The 20,415-nt window shown below is 34.2% G+C and overlaps 1 protein-coding gene across 2 annotated transcripts in view; it reads left to right on the top strand.

Annotated features, from left to right (window-relative positions):
- The window catches only part of KIFAP3 (kinesin associated protein 3), a 174,113-nt gene that overhangs the window by 118,115 nt on the left and 35,583 nt on the right, over positions 1 to 20,415 (top strand). For both annotated transcript variants that reach the window (XM_045452967.1, XM_045452968.1), the window contains 3 exons: positions 275 to 373; positions 5,851 to 5,936; positions 19,213 to 19,402. In XM_045452967.1, the coding sequence (XP_045308923.1) occupies positions 275 to 373; positions 5,851 to 5,936; positions 19,213 to 19,402 (375 nt within the window). The remainder of the gene's footprint in view (positions 1 to 274; positions 374 to 5,850; positions 5,937 to 19,212; positions 19,403 to 20,415) is intronic.

Raw genomic sequence — 20,415 nt, forward strand, 5'->3', positions numbered from 1 at the left:
GTAATTTTACCTATGTAGTTTAACCAAATTTACTAAAACTTCTGAAAATGTGTTATAAAATTTCCTGATCATCATCATGGAATTTAGAAAAATATCTAAATAAAGATATAAATGATATATGCCACCCATATATTATAAATAACTTAAATTGATTACCCTTTACTTGTCTCCTGTCCCTTTTAGTTTTCTCATTCTCCACTATTCCAATCGATGTATTTCACTTTTGTATAGAACTATAGAATTCTCTTATTTGACGTTTTCTGCTTCCTTTCAGCCCAACAAGAAGATGATGAATTTGTGTGTCAGATAATTTATGTCTTCTACCAGATGGTTTTTCACCAAGCCACAAGAGATGTCATAATCAAGGAAACACGTATCCTTTTAATGTTTACGACAGATAATGACATTTCACATATTCAGAAAAGATGCATCTTTACATATTTTTTCCTAGCAGATGTTCAAATGATGTGGGAAATACCAAGCCCCAAAATAATTTCAGAGGGCAAGCTATTTTTCATGGAAGCTCTTGACCCCAAGTCAGCGTACAGGTAGAACAGCACAAGCGATTTTATTAACTTATTGGGCTGTGATTCCTAAGAACTTAACAAACATATCAGAACTTTCTTCTCTGTTAACATAATTTAACTACCAGATGTTCCTGGTACTATTCATAGTACTCTTTCAATCTTAACGTGTTCACTCTACAAATCTATTCCCATGGCTTCAGCTACCAACTATATGCTAAGTATTTAGTATCTTCAAATTCTCTTTCTTGAGTCCCAGGCATTTGTTTCTAACTGCCATCTGGATGTCTTCCACCTGTTGAAAGAGCTGTTACATGTATTACAATCAAAGAACCCGAATTCTAAGTTACCTTTGCCACTTACAAGCTGCAGGACCTTGGATATGTTATTTAACCTCCCTTGAGTATAAAATCTTGCATCTATAAAATGACCATAATCTGATAAAAATGATGGGAACATCTCCTGCCTTGTATGATTGTTATAAGTACTGATGGATTTAAAGTGCCTGTAATTATTTCCAACACACAGAGATACTCAATAAGTGAGAGTTTATCATTATTGCATTGAAAAGGGTACTTGATAATGCCAACATCCTCCCCTGTATCCTCCTTCTGTGTTCACAGTGGATAATGGCAGTACCATCCATCAGTCTCGTAGCTGAGCATTTTGTGTCTGCTACCTCTTTTATGACACATAATTGGACATTCATAATGCAGACATCTGCCAAGTTCTAATCATTAACAGATAGTGTTTTAAGTGCTAGATTTATAAAAAAGTCAGTCCCTGTACTCAAAGAGTTTATAGTCTAATTGGGGAGACAGACAAGTAAATAAGAAATATTAAATTATAACCCAGTGTAGCAATGTCATAAAGGTATATGCATTGGGCAGGAAAGAATATGTATATCCAAGGATATATATAGAACCGAGTCTGGGGATGTCATATAATGCTGGCAGCAGAAGTGATATCTAAGCTGCATCTCTGTGTGTGTGTGTGCATGTGTGTGAGTGTGTGTGTCTGTGTGTATGTGTGTGTGTGTGTGTGTTATTGTGGTCATTTGCATGTTTGTGTACCCCCCCCCAAAAAAAAACTACTTTTGAACTCCTCTAGTAAAATACTTATTTACCCATGTGAAAAATCTAAACTTAGGATAACCTTAATCTGTTTTTCTAGAGTTCCCCCTTTAACTCTACAGTGCACAATTTTCTCTTAGCACACCCAAATTTTTCATCATTTATCAGATAGGACCCATCTTCTTGCCTCTTCGTGTGCCTTATCAACCTCAAATGCATTTCTCTCTTTCTTTACCTAATAATCTCCAGCTCATTAAAGGTAGATTTATAAGCCATCTTTAAAGTTAAGCCTTTCTAATCCAGTTAAGCCTCCTTCCTTCCCAGTAGGAGTAATTTATTTTCACCTCCAGTAAAGAACTTTAAATTGTATATTTATATGCCTGTCTTTACCAAAGGTTTTGAGCTCTTCAAGCTAGAGGACAAGCTTTTGTTTTCCTCATCTTTATCTATACTCAAAATTTAACATAGCACCTAGCATGTGGGTAGTACTTAGGTCACTGAACACATGTGTCTAAAATTAATTAATTTTAAAATTAATACATTGGAAGACTTTTTTTTTTCTTTTGCATGATGATGGGCCATCGCTCAAAACATCATTTTAAAGTCCTCTGATCTTACATTCAAAGTCAATGACACATGCTTTAAGTATCATCTTTGGAGAAAATTGCCTTGTTTTTGAGATTAATTACTGGAGTCTCTGAGAGTCAAGTCTGAGTAACAAGTCTAAACTCAGAAATGTTGATTTCAATATGGGCTATCAATAATGCAAACACTGTTTTGCCTTAACTAGAGAGAGCTTCCTTTATCATAAGTAATTTTTTTTTTTCAACGTTTATTTATTTTGGGGACAGAGAGAGACAGAGCATGAACAGGGGAGGGGCAGAGAGAGAGGGAGACACAGAATCGGAAACAGGCTCCAGGCTCTGAGCCATCAGCCCAGAGCCCGGCGCGGGGCTCGAACTCACGGACCGCAAGATCGTGACCTGGCCGAAGTCGGACGCCTAACCGACTGCGCCACCCAGGCGCCCCAGTCATAAGTAATATTTTTTAAATGTGGCTTATAAACTGACTCAGGAAAATAAATTCTAGATACACTCTTTTGAGCAGTATTAACATTAGAATAAATTCCTTCTCCCCAGTGGTGTTCCAGGGATTTTTTTTTTTTTTTGTATTAATAGTTGCTTCATGAAAAAAGGTTCTGTGATAAATGAATTTGGAAAACACTGAATTAAACAGGTTTTCTTGCTACAGGGTCTTCTTGGAAACCTTAATATGCTTTTCTGGGTTGAGCGAATCTGAAATGATATTCTATAATAGAATATTTCTGTAACTACAGAAGACACTATAAGAAACACATGTTAGAAAATATGAAAGTGAAAGCATAGCTTTCCTAAGGTAACTTCTTTGAAGGAGACCTTTGTTTACATGTCACGCCATAGGGTTTTTTTGAAGACTAAGGAATTAAGTATTTATGGTACCTACCAAGTGCTAGTGCATAGTGAGTGTCTCTACCCTAGTCTATCTATTTAAAATGTACTCTCAGTACCTTATTGTCAAAGTTCACAGTATTAAGACCATTTCCATTTGATTTTTCTTGTCAGTGTAACTTTATTTTCTCCCAAGTTCAATTTCTGTGAAGCCATTGAATCTGAAGTGAGTACTTTTTAAATAGTTATTCTGACGAATATAACATGTTGAAAATGGAAGGAATGGGACAGAAAAGATCTGCTGATTTAAAATTTTTACAAAAGCATCAAGGAATACTACTTAGATCCAATGCTTTCATCCATGCCTTGAGATTGTAAAGATTGCTAGAGTGCTTTTGCCCAGTGTTTTGGTGTCCAAAAGCCGGGATTTTTGTTGATGTCAATGATATCTAAATATGTCTTGTTGTCTTTTGTCACATAATTAGGAACTATTAAAATATTTCACTATAATTTTAAGTACTTTATCGTGATTTTGACTATACTTAAATTTTTAAGTGAAGATTTATTAATTATTTCCTTTTCCCGTTTTTAAATTTAGATTAATGATCAACATTATTTGATATAATTTTAAACAGAATGAAAGAAACTTGATGTTTAAGAAGGCTGGTATAGACTTATATTAGGTCAACATATGATTTATATTAAAATGTTTGGGATATCAGAAATAGCTCTCTGCACAATGCATAGAAATTGAGAATCTGAAATTGAGAACCAATGCTATTGTAATAATTTTCATACAATCCCAACAATGGCAGCATGGGAAAATAAGTCAAATTTGACTTGGTCCTTTTAGATTCTCTCTGAGAATGTATTATTCTGTATTTTTTTCTACATTTTAAATGTATCCTCTTTTCCCCTTAAGAAAAATAGTAAGTAGCACCAATGAGTAGAAGATGAGGGTTAACCTCTGTCTTTGCAATTGCTGTGAAACTTGATAAAATTTTTTTCGGCATTGTAATCAGTGCTGCAAAGAATGTCATTTGCTTGTGTACATGTGTGCTAGAGTTTCTTGGAGGAAACGTCCGGCTTCTGTTTCAAATACAATTTTAACAAAGATCGGCTGTAAATATTGGAGATCAAGAAGTTTTTCTTCACTGCCTTTTTTGGATTCTTTGGGGTTTCTCTGTTAATTTGAGTTTTCTGTTTTTCCTCTGTTTCCCCCTACTTATTTGTAGGAGTTAAACCCAATTTCAACATGTATTCTCTCCAGTTTTAAAGGACTGTATTCTTCTACTTGTAAGTCTAACGTCCCCACTTGCATCTTCCATGGTATGTGATAGTGTAATAATTCACCTCATTTTTGTAACATTTTTCTAACATTTGAAACTGAATTATTATTTTAACTATTGCCTTTTAAAAACTAGTACTTATTCAAGACTTAGAATATGTTGACCTATTCCCTGTTTGCTATTTTTTTTCTTGAATTCCATTTCTCTATCTCTCTGAGTTTCCTTTCATAATTACGTTCTCTTATACTGCTAAATGAGTATCTATGAATAATAAAATATATCTGAAAATAACTAGCATGTTCTCTTTAATAATCATTTAGCAGAATATGGAGTTTTAGATTGCCAATGATTTTTCTCCACAATTAAGAGGTAATTTTCCGCTGTCTTCTTGCCTGAATTGATGACAGTGTGCCGTCTGTAGTCTGCTAATTATTGATAGCTGTCAGTGTCTGATGACAATTTACTCTTTTTTCCCTTATAAATGACTTGATATTTTGGCCAATAAGACCAGAGGAGCATTTCTGTATTTTTAAAGCCAAATAGCTTTATTAGAATTTGAGTTGGTATTCATCATCCTTGCTTGATTTCTCTAAGTATCATATGTGATCTTTCAGTATATAGTTTTGTCTTTTTTTCCCCTAATTTCAGGAAAATTTTCTTGAATTTTAGTTTTTAGTATTTGTTCTCTTTTATTAAAAGCTTTTATTGTCTTCTTTGGAATTTCTATTATGTTGGATCTTCTTTGCCTATCTTTTAAATAATTAGTCATTTTCTAATATTTTCTCTTATTTGTTTTTAAATTTTAAAAGTTTTCTTCCTTTTTAGCTCCCATTCCTCTCGGAGTTTTATCTGTTTTTATTTACTCATGTGTTACTATAAATTTAGTTCTTATATATCTGGAATTATTTTTATCTTTATTTTTGGTTCTTTCCTGAATTATTTCATTTCTTTGAGTTCTCTAACTTTGATATATATTGTTCCTATACATATATTCTATTTTCTTACATTCTTTTGTTTCTTTTTGAAGTATTGGGTTACACCTTTCATCTTTTATGTGAAAATGTTATATTTTTCTCATAATCATCTACAAAATTTGACTGTGATTCTTTTCTGTTGCTATTTTTATGTGAAATTAATTCACTGGAACTTTTAGGTGGGCCAGCTCTCTCAGGAAAGCTTAACAGATAGCTGTGTGGCTCTGGAGCTCCCTCTTCAGTTATTTTCATGAAGATATTTTCAAAAAGATGGCCTTAAAAATAATTTCAGTTATTTTCAAAAAGATGGCCTTGTACTTTCTGAGACTTACTGGTTCTGTTTTCCTTACCCTTTTTTATTTAGTGTTTTTTTTCTTTCTTATTTCTGTTAATTAAATGAAATGTTAAATGTTTATGGTCAGCTTTTATTGATGACTCAATTTTAAAACTTGAAGTTAGATTTCCCGGGGCAATTTGAATTTAGAGAAATGTGAGATGTTTCTAATATCCTTGAATAGGCTCAATCTCAAACACAATTTGCATCTTTAACCACTTTTATTCAGAGGCTCCAGCGTATCTCATAGATCTGATGCATGATAAAAATAATGAAATCCGAAAGGTCTGTGATAATACTTTAGATATTATAGCGGTAAGTAATTTTTCTTCTTATGCAAAGTGTAATAATAGTCTTTATTTGGTAGAAAAGAAAACTCTGTACATCTTTTTAGAATTTGGCATTTAATATAAATGCAAATTTGTATTTTGATGAGTCTCTGAAAATACAGTGATATTAAATTCATATTTTAATCATTAAAAAATGATTAAAGGCTTTCAGCCTTTAGGCTCCTTGAAGAGGTCTACATGTCTCTCAGAATCATTTGTTTTTCAGAGAAGTTATTACATTGGAGCAGGGGTTTGATGAGAATTTCTACCAGAATTTAATAGTCAGTTTTGCAGTTTGACCATTAAACTTTTTTAATAAGACAAATGTTATATCAATTATTTTTTCAGTGCTTTGATTTTTGTCATATGCATACACTTGTTTTGCCAGTTGCTTTGGAATGATGAAACATACAAAAATCATGTTATTCATGACCTTAGAAGTTTTGAAAGGATGTATAACGGAAGGAATATAATCAGAAGGGTGATCTGAGTCCTGGATTAGAAACTTGCTCTCTGTACAGATTTTTTCAGAAGTCATGCTCCTGCTGACCACCTAGTCTTCTGCCTGGACTTGGGCCTTGCACCTGGGATGTGCCATACACTAGATTACTTTAAATGTTTTTCACCTGTGGCATACACAAAGTGCTTCCTTCTTTGAACTGGATTTATACCTTCTATTTTGGCTCACTCAGTAAGAAGTTTCTTGAATATACCCTATTCAGTAGTTTTCAAAGTTTAACTTAAGCTTTTTAAATGATCAGAATAACATTTTTAATGTTTGTTTGTTTGTTTGTTTGTTTGTTTGTTTTGAGAGAGAGAGAGAGAGAACACATGGAAGCAGGGAGCTGGGAGGGGTGGGGAAGAGAATCCCAAGCAGGCTCAAGCAGGCTCCAGGCTGTCAGCGCAGAGACCAATGCAGGGCTGTCTCATGAACCTTGAGATCATGGCTTGAGCCAAAATCAATAGTCGCACGCTTAACCGACTGAGCCACCCTGGCCCGCCTTAGAATAACATTTTAAAGAATCAGCTAACAACTTTAGTAGAAGTCCTCTAAGTTGGCATTTATGCTAGTGATTTCATTATGAAATCAGACAGTCACTATCAGGTACTTCCTTGCTAATTTCCTGGATTTTATTTCAAAATTCATCTTATTTGATGTCATCTATTTTTCAGATTGGACTGAGTATATCATTACTGGCTTAAAACTAAATGAGTATGTTGACATTTTTAGCTTTGATCTCTAAATTAAAATAAGGAAACTTTGCATATTAAATACTTATTCCAGTAAGATGTTTCATACATGTAGACCCCTGGTGACAGGGTTTATGAATAGAGAATATTTATCTTCCTAGGGAATAATTTCATGGCTCATATACTATTTTCTAGTAGATCACTAAATTTAGTGTTGTGTATAAAGCAGGTAGTGTAAGAAAAAACTTCATCAAGTTCTATTTGTGATTATCTTACCTTAAGCAATGAAGAAGGGAAAGAGATGTCAGTTTGTTAGAGAATGCCTTTAGCATACTTTTAAAATTGTCTTATTTGAGAAAAGTAGATGGAAGGCAGTAATGTTTAGATATGTTTGGTACAGAAAGTAAATTTGTGATAGTTCCAAAATGCCAGCTCAGTCTCATTATTAAAAAATTTAGTATAAAATATGAATATAAAAACATTTATTCCCAATAATTTCTAAACTCTGGGCTGAAATCTCTCATCTTTTTTTTTAAATTTAAATCCAAGTTAGTTAATATATTAATACATAATGATTTCAGGAATAGAATTCCGTGTAAAGTCTCTCATCTTAAACGGGAATTTTCCCCACCCTGTGTCTACCTTTCTTTTCTATTCTAGATGGCTGTCCTAGCTCTCTCTTTCTCTCTAGAACCAATGTTTTGAAAAAACTGTCTACATATTACTTCCTTCATTTCTTCAGTTCCCCTCATCCACCTTTCAACCTATATGAATTCTAGCTTCTGCCTCCTTTGCTGCACTGATATGGTGCTCACTAAAGTCACCTAGCCTTCATTTTTCTAAATCCAGTGAACATTTTTAATCTTCATTTTACTTTGTTGATCTTACTGTCCTTAAGGGAACTTATAAATCCTAGTCAGAGTTAAAAATGTAAAATCACAAAGAAAATTATTTTAGGTTATTATATTCATAAAGAACCTTGTTGGTAAGGCCTCTAAAGAAGAACAATCAATAAAATGAAACTGCTGATATATCAGCTACCTATATATGGCTCCCTAAGATGCCGTCTGATCACTTGACTTAGTATAACAAAAATTTGAATAAGTATTCTGAAGGTTCACCTAATCACTCTATGACTCTCTACACGAGATTTAACAAAGTACGTACTTGATATGATGCCAAGTAATTTTGGACTGTTTCATTTCACACATTGGGAAACTTTAGTCTAAAAAGATATTTAGAAATAATAAACTTATTAAACAGAATATTTAAAGATATTTGTGTGTGAATTATATGATTTAAAAGTCCTGCTCTGCTACCCAACTTCATCATATTCACAGCTGAGTTTCTTACAAGAAAAGAAGTAGTCTAATATAGATGATAAAAGGGCTAGAAACACCCCGCATCCTGCTGGAAGAATGTTTCCTTACGTTTCTGCCACTATACATGTATAAGTGTCCAGGCCCTGGTTCAGTTTTGGCTTGATAGTAAGGAACTGCACCATTTCTCAGAACTTTTTCTCCCCTTCTCAGTTGGGTAAGGGTTCTGATCTTCAACTTTGGCCTCTATGATGTGACAACTTGGTCTAATAGAGTATTGCATCTAGAATACAACTAATTCTAGTTCTTTCACTTACTGAATAATCTCAGACATTTTATAACTTTTTGAAGATTCAGTTTACAATGACACTTTTGAGGATTAGTGAGTTATCGTTAGGGTTAGAGAAAATACATATGAAGCATCTACTACATGATGGTCACTCTCTGTTTTGTTCAAACTAGACCAAAACTCAGACCTAGTTGAGAAGTTAATTTTTTTGTGTGTTTATTTTTGAGAGAAAGCAAGTGTACGTGTGCGTGCACATACATGTGGGGGAGGAGCAGAGAGAGAGGGAGACCGAGAATCCCAAACAGGCTCCAGCTGTCAGCACAGAACCCGATGCGGGTGTCAAACTCAACAAACCATAAGATCATGGCCTGAGCCAAAATCAGGAGTTGGATACCTAACTGACTGAGCTGCCCAGGTGCCCCGAGAAGTTTATATGTTGATTAAATTCAGGGACCAACATTTTCTTTCCTTGGTACAGTTAATTATCTATGTTATTTTCTGTCCATTTAAATATTTTAAATGGTATTGGAAAATAATCTGTTCACTGTTTGGATTTTAACTGTGGAAAATTATTTGGAGTATGTATTTTGGCCAGATATATTAATATTACTATTTATATTTTAAGATTATTCTACAAAATGGCTGAATTTGGCATTTTAAAGCTCCATGTCACAGCAATTCTAAATAGGGTAATTAACCAAAAGGCCTTGATTAGGACAGTGTGGTAAACAGGAATCTGCCTCTTCTAGTGTAGAAGTGCCTTATCTGTTAAATTACCCACGTTCTGAATCTGCAGTAACTTATTTTAATTTGGACTCAATTTATTGGCTAACCTCAGACCAGAGTGACACTCCTACCTGTCTAGGCCTCCTTATTTGGGAGAAATTTGAGGAGTGGGCTTTTTTAATGCATCAGTAAAATGACAGCTTCTCAGGTTCACTTGAGACATAGCTGCCAGTCCGGTTCTTTGAGCTCAGACTCTATTACTGATCATGACTCAGGGTGCTATTTGCTTGTCCTGAATCTTTTTCAAGAGTAAAACAAGAGGAAATTGGCTTAATTCAAAACAGGAGAAACTTTGATTAGACACAGCAAAGATGATGAAACACTAGAAATAAGCTGCCAAGGGAGAATGTGAAGCCTCCATCCAGTAAGCATTAGTAATAACTACATAACCAACTTTCTGAAATAGTTAGAAACCTGCCTAGAATGGGAGTGGATGATCTCTTAAGATTCTTTTCACCACTAGGCTTTGATATCCTAGTGTTCTCAGCATGGCTGTGTTCTAGAACAATAATAAATCAAAAAAAAAAAAAAAAAGAGAGAGAGAGAAAGAAAAGAAAAAGAATGAGAATATTTGTAGTTTAAGGCAATTTATCTTTAAGAAAACAAACTTCATTTTTACTCAGAACAACATGGAATAGTTAAGAAAAATTCGATACCTTGTGGTGCTTGGGGAAATATGCCTTCTGCCGTAAAGAACTTGTCCCCCAAATTATGGAAATGTTACGTTAGTGATGATTTGTTTAATGAATTTGGGCCTAATCCCTCAATTGGCAACTTAAAACAGATGTGGGGTGGTAGTACTCTTTGTACCTGGAGGGTTATATGGTTGGTGATGTGGTCTCTATGGCCTCACGAGCAAGTTGTCACCTGTCTGACTAGGCCTTACGGGTAGCTTTGGGAGGCAGGGATTGGAGTAGCTGCAGTGAGTAGGGACACGAGGAGAGGAGCCTAGCTTCGTTTTCCAAGGGGATATATGGCAGTTGATTGTTGTCTCTTCTCTTCCAAGCCTTGGGAATCCTGAAGGGAAGAACAGAACCCTCTACACATAGAGAGCTTCTAAAACCCCAATTAGATTTTTATCCTTAAGTACTTCCTCAACTTTGCGTGAAGCATTTGAGGACCTCAGGAATTCTTTCCCAGTTGGTAAAAAAAAAAATCCCTCCCCTGACATTATTGGGTTGTAAAACATTTAATACATGTTTATTAAGGACGTACTGTGTCAAAACACTAAGGCACTGGGAATATAAAACTCAGCAACACAAAGTCCCTAGAATACAAAAGTTTACATCCTAGACTCTAGAGAATACAGGGTACTGTCATCCAGAGGTGAACTTGCCTTCCAGGAGCGGTACTACTCTATGGCCCTATCAAAAGATGTTCTGCACTAATGGTACATTGTATCTACAAGGTGTTTATGGGAAAAGGGATGTCCCTAGGTTCTCTGGTAAAGGATTAATGTCTGTTGTCTTTCTGACCAGCCACAGGCCCCTGTGATCTGATACTAACACAAGTTTGGTCACTGAGATTTTGAAGGACATTCCTTTCTCTTTTAGTAAGTCCGTGATCATGGGCAAATTGTGTATATTTTAGTAACCTGGAATTAATATCTAGTTTTGGTATTTTAAACTTGAAAAATTAGGTGCTGTCTTTATTCCTGGATAGTCAAAATTATATTTAATAAGACTGGTGTTTTAAAATGAGATAAACCATTGTAGGTTTACATACAAACTCTAAGACATCAATTGGTATGGTCCCCACAAAAATTGCCAGGCCAGCCTGTGTCCTACAGAAGTTTATTAATCTTGCCAGCAAGGGAAAGCAGTTTAAAAAGATGTCTTATGACATCTTGGAATGGACAGTTGGAGAAACTTTCATAGGATTAGATTAGGATTAGATTTCATAGGATTAGATTAGAACCGGGTTAGAACTCAGGTTATTTCAGGGCAGGCTTTCAAAAGCAGGGAATGGGTGGGGATTGGGTAAAATGGGTAGACAGCAGTCAGTTTTAATTGACTTACAGGTTGAGTATGGGCACAGAGCAGAGAATTTTTAAGTGAGTAGTTGACAGAAAACTACTGAGGTGTTCTTTCCAGAACAGGTGGAGTTGGTTCTTGCTTCTTTTATAGTTTTGGTACCAGTTTTCATTGGCTCGGATTTGTAAGTGAGATTTTTTTATTTCTCAATTCTGTATAATTAAATTGGGTTTAGAGAGATAAGTTTGGTTAGCCCTTTTTTGGAGTTCATTTTTATATTGTATAAACCTGAAAGGCATAAATTTAGGATGTTCTTCTAGCTCGTTAGAATATAGAGTATATATATGTATGATATGAATGTGATCGTATGTATATGAATGTATATGTATTTCTTGCTAGCTTTATGCATGTTGTTGCTTTATTGTGTGTGGTTTTCTTTTGATTGGCAATACTGGATTCAAAAGAACCCAAGCATAGTACAAAAGATAAAAATCATGATGTCTTAATTAAATAAATTTCATTTAGTTCTATCTTTAACTTTGTGGCCTGACTGAACATGATATTTGAAATGATATTGCACAGATGAGCCTCCCCAGCACTTTAAACAGAGGTCAAAGAAAGCATTATATTTGAGGTCTGGTTAGAAAATGTCATTCATAGTCAAGACTAAAGGACAAACTTGGGATAGTACTGTTGACAAGTAGGTAGTATGTGCCTAAAAGTCAACAGTTCTGTTATGTATGTGTTTAATTATGTGTATATCTATATTTACTTATCCTATACATATCATTGGGGTAAGTATTTTCTACGATATAAAAGGCATCTGTTTAGCAACTATTACCTTAACCTTAATGAGCAACTAAATTACTCTAGATCTGCTTTAATTTAGTATGAAGAAGTGTATTAAATAAACCATATTACATTCTCAATTAGGGGGCTGTCACATTAAAGGAGAAAGGAAAATCTGTTTTCCATCAGCTGTGTTAGAACACAAAGCAGATCTATGTAGCTCTATGTTATCCTATAGTGTGTTAATCAGATACAAGGTGTGACGGAAGCCAGTTACAAAGAGTTTTTCTGATAGTGAACAGGCTCTGATAATAGGCTGGGTGAGGCTTCACAATGTTTCTATGGTTAAGTAGTAAACAAAATGATGTAGGACTTCAAAAAGGATGGCACATTCCATTTAAAATCAAACCATAAGTCTTTCATGACATGTAGTTTTTATGGAAACTGAGTGCTTAAGATCATGTCAGGAGCTGAGAAGAAAATAAAAAAGCATGTGTACCTTTAAATACAAGACAAACTCAAGTCTCAGAGCAAGGCTATCAGGGTACCCTTTTTGTGAAAAGAAGTATTTCAAAAATGAAGAAAAAAATAACTGTATTCCTGGTGTATTTCCACAACAGCTTGATAAATTTTTATGACGTATCTTGGCTGTGGTTGAGCAGTAACATCCCTGAATTCCCAGTTATTTCCTGACAATGGGGGAAGGGGATATTTAAGAGGGAAGGGGATTTGGGTGAGAGGGGTTAGGGAGAATAGATTTTAATTGATATATGTTGAATTTATTAAATGTTTGACACTGGATATTCATTTAGAGTTGATATTTAATTTTTAAAAATAAACTCCTTAGACTGCCAGTATTCTTCAGTTTGGGGGGATAATTATTTCAAAAGCTTTATGAAATAACGGTATTAGTCATACATTTTTTTGTTTATAGAATGTTAGAACTTTAGTAAATCTTACCTAGATTTGTTTCATTTTAGAAATGAAGAATCTGAGACCAAAAGGTATTAAAATGCCTTTAGAAGGTTGTTCGTATCAGATCTGGAAATAGAACCCAAGTCCCCTGATTCCTAATCCACTGTTCTTTGTTCTATACCATACTGTAATACCATCAATTCCTATAAATTCAGACTCCGAGACACAAAGGAACTGGCTTTGCCATGGCTGTTGAACTCTACTCATTGAGGTTAGATACAGAAGATAGCTAAGTGCTGATCCATTGGAGCATGATAAAGCTTTTACTGGTTTTCACTAAAATGGGAGAGAGAGGAATTAAAAAAATAGTGAGAGGAGGTCCAGGGAGGGGCACACAGAGAGAGATGTTAGGGCTGGGGAGCTGTTACAAATATAAGGTTGTTAACATGTTTTGTCTTGGATAGGTAGATCTTCATTTTGAGATTGTCTTTCTTACATTTATAGTCTTAAAATGGTCTTTCTTCTCTAAGTCAATAATAGGTAGTAGTTGATTTACATATAACATCAGTCCCCCAAATTTGTTTTTGAAACTTTCCTGAAATCTAAAACTCTTGGGACCACTGTCCAAGCCTATTAATTTAGTACTAAATAGACTCTCAACAGGCATAAGCTAAAATAATTGATTTTTAAGAAATCTGGAACATAGGGGCGCCTGCCTGGGTGGCTTAGTCCGTTAAGCGTCAACTCTTGATTTTAGCTCAGGTCATGACCTCCTCATTTTGTGGGTATGAGCCTTGTGTCAGGCTCTGCGCCTACCTAGGTTTCTCCCTCTCTCCCTCTCTCTGCCCCTCCCCTGTTCACACTCTCTCTGTCTCTTTCAAAAATAAATAAATAGATGACAGAGAGAGAGAAGGAAGGAAAGAAGGAAGGAAGGAATAGGAAAGGGAATGAATAGGAAAGGAAAGGAAAGGGAAGGGAAGGGAAGGGAAGGGAAGGGAAGGAAAGAAAAAGAAAGAAAGAAGGAAAGAAAGAAAGAAAGAAAGAAAGAAAGAAAGAAAGAAAGAAAGAAAGAAAGAAAGAAAGAAAGAAAGAAAAGAAAAGAAAGAAGGAAGGAGGGAGGGAAAGAAGGAAGGAAGGAAGGAAGGAAAGGAAGGAGGAGAGGAAGGAAGGAAGGAATGAAGGAAGGAAGGAAGGAGAGAAGGAAATAAGGAAAAGAAAGTAATCTGGAACATAAAAATCAGTGTTTCAGAAACATAAAAATCAAAACCCAGCATTTTAGTTGTGAAATAGTACTATCTCATTTTCACTAATGTTGACTATTAAGGAAAAGGAGAAATCAATTATTTAAACAAATACTGTGTTCCTCATTCCATGCTTCATTCCAAGATGCTGTATTTGTTAAACATTCAAATACCTAAGGCCATATTATCACAAACTAGAGAAAACTTTTATGGTACAAGTACTACATATTAATAATGTCTCATACTTAGCTTCTAAATTTTAAAAATACATTTAAAAAGTATTTCCTAAAGTTAGCTATTAATATTGGACTTAAGAAAGTCATCAAAAACCGATAGTGTATATAGAGTATTAGGATTCTAGCTAGCTAAAGGTATGGGTATTTTTTTCTATAATTTTCAGCTTTCAATAATGAAATAGTTTTATGGTTATAAATATTTCAAAAAGCTATGTTATAACTTCTTGAGATTTTAAGGGCTTGATACTGGTTGGTCAAGGGTTTTTGCCATTTTCTTTGCAATAATCTATGACAAAAAGCCACACATAGTTGCTAACGGTTACCTCATGAAAAATCCTCTTGTCATTTTAGTGGATTCATTATAGTAGGAATCCATTATCATTGGATCATCTGCAAAACATAGTTTTCTATATCTTAAATGATTAAACAGCTTGGTACAGAATAACATATTTTGTCTCCTGTTTCCTGAGGAAGAAACTGTTGTTTTCTAAAGACCTAAGACAGCCATAGTGTTTTCATTGCGATCCTGTAAACAATAATCTGCACATTAATCATTATGTTAGTAATAGAAAATCAAACCTATAGTTTTATAGTACAAAAATACTTAAAAATTTTTATTTTTAATAAAATGATAGTATAATCTGCATCATTGCTGCTATACTCTTGGGCATTATAATGTTAAGATATGCCTTGGTTCTATGAGTTTATTCACTCATAAAGTGACCAAAGAAATATGGTGAAAACTGTAAAGGAATTCAGATTAACATAAGGTAGTCTAATTACATTTAGTGCTAGGTCTGTGCCAATTCACTGCCTTGGAAAATCAGCTTCCCCAAGACACTAACAAATCAAACTTTAGTATCAAAAGTTAGCTGTAGATGCTTATGGATGTTTTTGGTTTGTGTGTATGGACTTCTGTCAAATGGATAGATAGTCTGTGGATAGGTGGTCTTTTTTATTTTAGAAACTAAACCTTGTATGTGTAGGCTCATTAATGAGAACATTGCTCTCAGCTTGAAAGGTGATCAGAAGCTTAAGTTTGCAGGGCATTTGTGAAGAAAATAGCATCTTTCTACATTTATTACTGTACTTTTATTAGAATAGGGAAATCTTATGAGGAGCATGTAAAATAGTAATGCCTAGAATAAGCATGATTTTTTCCCCTTGTGCAGAGCATTATTTACTAGATTAAATACACTTTATGGATATGTAATTTACTTTTTAAATTATGTTTGTTTTTGTAACATTTCACAGAAATTTGTAAGAGGCAAGTTTTACTCTCAGTGAAATAGCAAACCCCATATTTTAATATGTTTTGAGCACTTGACTAGGTTTTATATCCTGTTCTTACACTAGGAATCCTTAAGCCTGAACCTAAATTAAAACAATCAAGTCATACCTCTTTCTGTCATCTTTATTGAACACTTCTTCATTCAGATAATCAGATTTAAAGTATTTCTATCAAAATAAAGTTAGTTTCGGGGTGCCTGGGTGGCTCAGTCAGTCAAGCTTCAACTTCGGCTCAGGTCATGATCTCTCCGTTCATGAGTTCCAGCCCCACGTCAGGCTCTGTGCTAACAGCTCAGAGCCTGGAGCCTGCTTCCGATTCTGTGTCTCCCTCTCTTTCTCTCTCTCTCTGTCTCTCTCTGCCCTTCCCCCACTTATGCTCTGTCTCCCTCTCTCAAAAATAAACATTAAAAATTTTTAAAAAGTAAAGTTAGTTTCATACCTCTTGCCAAGTGAAACAAACTAGTACTCACAAAAGAAACAGTACCTATCAAATTAGCTCCAGTATTTAATGTAGATTTAATAGGATTATAAGGCATAATGATATTATAAGGCATATTCTGGGAGTTCTGATGACCTGTAACTAACTTATCTTTTAGAAAAAAAGCCAATTAGTATGGAGAATTTCTCCCCCAAAATACCATTTTACTTTTTTTATGCATTAAATTTTTTTACCTTAATGGACAATAAGTTCATCCTTTTTTTTCTGTAAGTATATGTGATCATTCTTCTTAAATCATCTAGCCACTTCTAATATGATAGTAATACATTTTTGCAGCCAACTTTGCAACTAATACATTCACTGTGCTACATAGGGAACCAAAAAGTATACTTGCGAAGTCATGAATTTTAAAGAGGTTCAAAATTATATTTAGCATTTGGGCCAAACTATTTTAAAGCTAATCACACTGCTCATACTACATAATTAGCACAATTTAGTATTCTGTCTAATTTTGGAAACCCAAAGTGAACCACTGAAATTGTAGCCAATGAAACTGCTTGTAACAACATCACTGTGCCATTATTTTTTCAACTCCCTCTTTCCCTAACATCCTTCCATGTACAGCCAGGTCAGAGAGAACATGATTGAGAATATAATGTGTTATGTAATATACTTAACCAGACCAGAGCCACTTCTCTCCTATCGCTGCTTGGTCAACAACTCAACACATGCATAGACTCTTAGAGCTGAAAGTTGACCGTGGAGTTCATTTATTATATTCTCATTACTGAAGAATCCATTCTACAGTGACCCTGACAAATACTCATTTATCCTCTGCCTTTTTCACATTGCCAGCCCAAGGTTTACAAAGCTGTAATAGCCACAACTAGCAGTGTGCACTTGATCAAGTTAATTCAGTGTTCTGGAGCTCATTTTCTCATTTGTAAAAAGACGATAATTAATAGTACCTAATTATAGTACCTACCTAATTCAGTTAATTAGGTACTTCAATTAATGTACCTTCTTCAATTAATTAACAGTATTGATTAACATTAAGTTAAGCATTCTAAATGCTTTACGTGTATTATGTCATTTTATCAGAAGAACTTACATGTGATCAGTAGATGAATGATTGTATAAATTATCATATTTATATGATACGATATGATCTACTCACTGTAAGCATATCAACAAGATGGCATTTGGATTTAGAATTTATTGTTTATATCTAAATTGTCAATTTCAAATGTAGGCTAAAATTGTAGATTTAACTCAGAGTAAAAACTTAAGCAATTTAAATGTTGAAATTATAACAAGTGGATTAATACATATTTATTTTTAAAATAAAATACAATAATGTTTATAATCGCTCTTTCATACAATTAAATTTTAAATAATTATATTAGGAAATAGATTGAGAACTAATAGGAATGTTAATATTTAACTATCAAAAAAGAAAGCTTAGGGGCACCTTGGTGGCTCAGTTGATTAAGCCTCCAACTCTTGGTTTCAGCCTGAATCATGCTGTCATGGTTCATGGGATTGAGCACCACGTCAGGCTGTGTGCTGACAGTGACAGTGTGGAGGATGCTTTGGATTCTCTCCCTCTCTCTCTCTCTCTCTCTCTCTCTCTCTCTCTCTCTGCCCTCACCAACTCACACTTGATCATTTGTTCACTCTCTCAAAATAAATAAATAAACATGAAAACAATTTAAAGAAAGCTTAATAATTAGGACATCCCAGAAATTCCTTCTATGATGACAGTTTTTTACTTGAGCCTCAGCTTTCTATGAAAATTGCTCGTTATTTAACTACAATGTGTATTTGGTCCACCTGTTAATTATCATGGTCATCTTTACTGTTGGAGGACAGTACTATTGCCTGGCCCCTTTCCAACTCTTTTAGATAACTATAAACAAAAATGTTAAAGATATGGCAGAGGAATTTAAAACTAAGACTCTAGAGTTATAATGACAAGAAATACCTGAAATCTTTTTTGTTTTTTTAATCTATGCCATCAGTGGTACTGTCCATTCATTGTTAAGTGAATACACTAGTCAGAATAACTACAGTCTTTGGGAAAAGTAGGGAACTAGATAGGTTGATCTGTAGCTAATAATAACTTGCCTGTATAACTTGCCTATATCAGAAATGTTCTCCAAGGAGGTTCTATGTGAACAAGTATTATAGATACATCAGTGAAGAAGCCAGTCTTGCTCCTCGGGAGTTCATGATCAGAGGAGGAGACAGACATTTAAAGAAATAATTATGACTAAATAAGATAATGTTATTTTGTGGTTGAAATAAAATTAAATTAAATTCTGTTATTTTAATGGTAAACCATTTCAGCAGTTAGGAGACATTCTTTTCAAGTGCTTTCTTTCCTATTAAGAAGTATTATCTAAAATAAGGTATCATGAAAGATACCATTTTGATGCTTAACCACCTATCATTAGTGGTAACTAACATTACAGGTAACTATTGCCACAAATTTCTTTGGGAGCTGAAGTCTGACTGCTTACCTAAATTCTAGTAATAGAGAATTTGTGAAGTTTAAACTTTTCCAGTTTTTGCTGTTACCATTCGCAATTGGTAATTCAAACAGATGCCTTTAACATACGTCTTCAATTGGTTTTATTGATTATTGTATAGAATAATTCTGAACGGGTATTTTTAATGTTTCCTGTGACCCAAATGAAGAATCTCCAAATTATTATTATAACCTGTTATCTGAGGGCCAAGGGAGTAACTTTATAAGCTTATGCAGTAATACTTGACTATTTGTTTTCAATAGGAATATGATGAAGAATGGGCTAAGAAAATTCAGAGTGAAAAGTTCCGCTGGCATAACTCCCAGTGGCTAGAGATGGTAGAGAGCCGTCAGATGGATGAGAGTGAGCAGTACTTGTATGGGGATGATCGAATTGAGCCATATATCCATGAAGGAGATATTCTCGAAAGACCTGACCTTTTCTATAACTCCGGTAAGATGGTAACCAAGGCAAAATTAAACATTTGTGTGCTATAAATAGGGATTTTGGTCTACCAGCCTTGCTCATTCCCAAGCTTTGGAAGCACGTCTTATGATATATAAATAGACTTCTCCGAATGATTTCAGAAGTACCATCCATATACACCATACAAACCTATTAACTCACCATTATTTTTTTCCAGTTAGTCTTGGATGTGCTCTCCAGAAAAAAAGGTTGTACCTAGGAAAATTAATTACTCTTAGTTTATTGCTTTCTACAATGTATAACTTAAAACGACATCCTCAAGGTTTCTGACCTCTGTTGAAAATGTAATATTTTTTCTCTATCCTTCATTCATTTAAATATGTAACTTAACTAATTTATGTTTTGTTTTCTAACATATTTCATTTGCACAGTCTAATTTTGCCATGGGTTTGCTTTAGTCTTGAACTAATAAACTCTGCTTGGTTGGGAAGATTTAGACACTTTACAGTAATATTTTTTTTCCTTTGAACTCTGCTAGTGTTTTCAGGGTAAAATTTAATTTTTACATAAATCATGCATATATTATAACTTTGTTGATTCTGCTATACTGCCTTTTTCCAAGGATGAGTTTGGCACAAAGGCTGGTAAGCTCTTGCATATTCTGGTTTTTGAAGTTTTGCACTGTTGCCAATATTAATATTACTTCATTGAAGTCATTTAGTTGAGAGGAAGAAAGGATTTCTAATTAAGATCTGTAGCAGATTGGATATAAAAAGCATCAAAGTAATTATGTCTGAATTGGTGGCTTACTTTTTCTCCCTGCTATGTATTCATTCACACTTTATTTTCATAATTTTGTTTTGTGCAGATTGCCCATAAACTATATTATTTTTATATTTGATATAGATACTAGAAGCTTGTAAAATTGATACTTTACTTTAAAAGTTAAATGAATTTCTTCCTAACCAAACTCTACAGTAGTTATGAAATACTGCTTTGTGTTTTAAACCAGATGGAGTAGATCATTAATTTCAGCCAAC

The sequence above is a fragment of the Leopardus geoffroyi genome, chromosome C3 (genome assembly GCF_018350155.1).
Source record: "Leopardus geoffroyi isolate Oge1 chromosome C3, O.geoffroyi_Oge1_pat1.0, whole genome shotgun sequence".
In the NCBI taxonomy this organism is placed as follows: Eukaryota; Metazoa; Chordata; class Mammalia; order Carnivora; family Felidae; genus Leopardus; species Leopardus geoffroyi.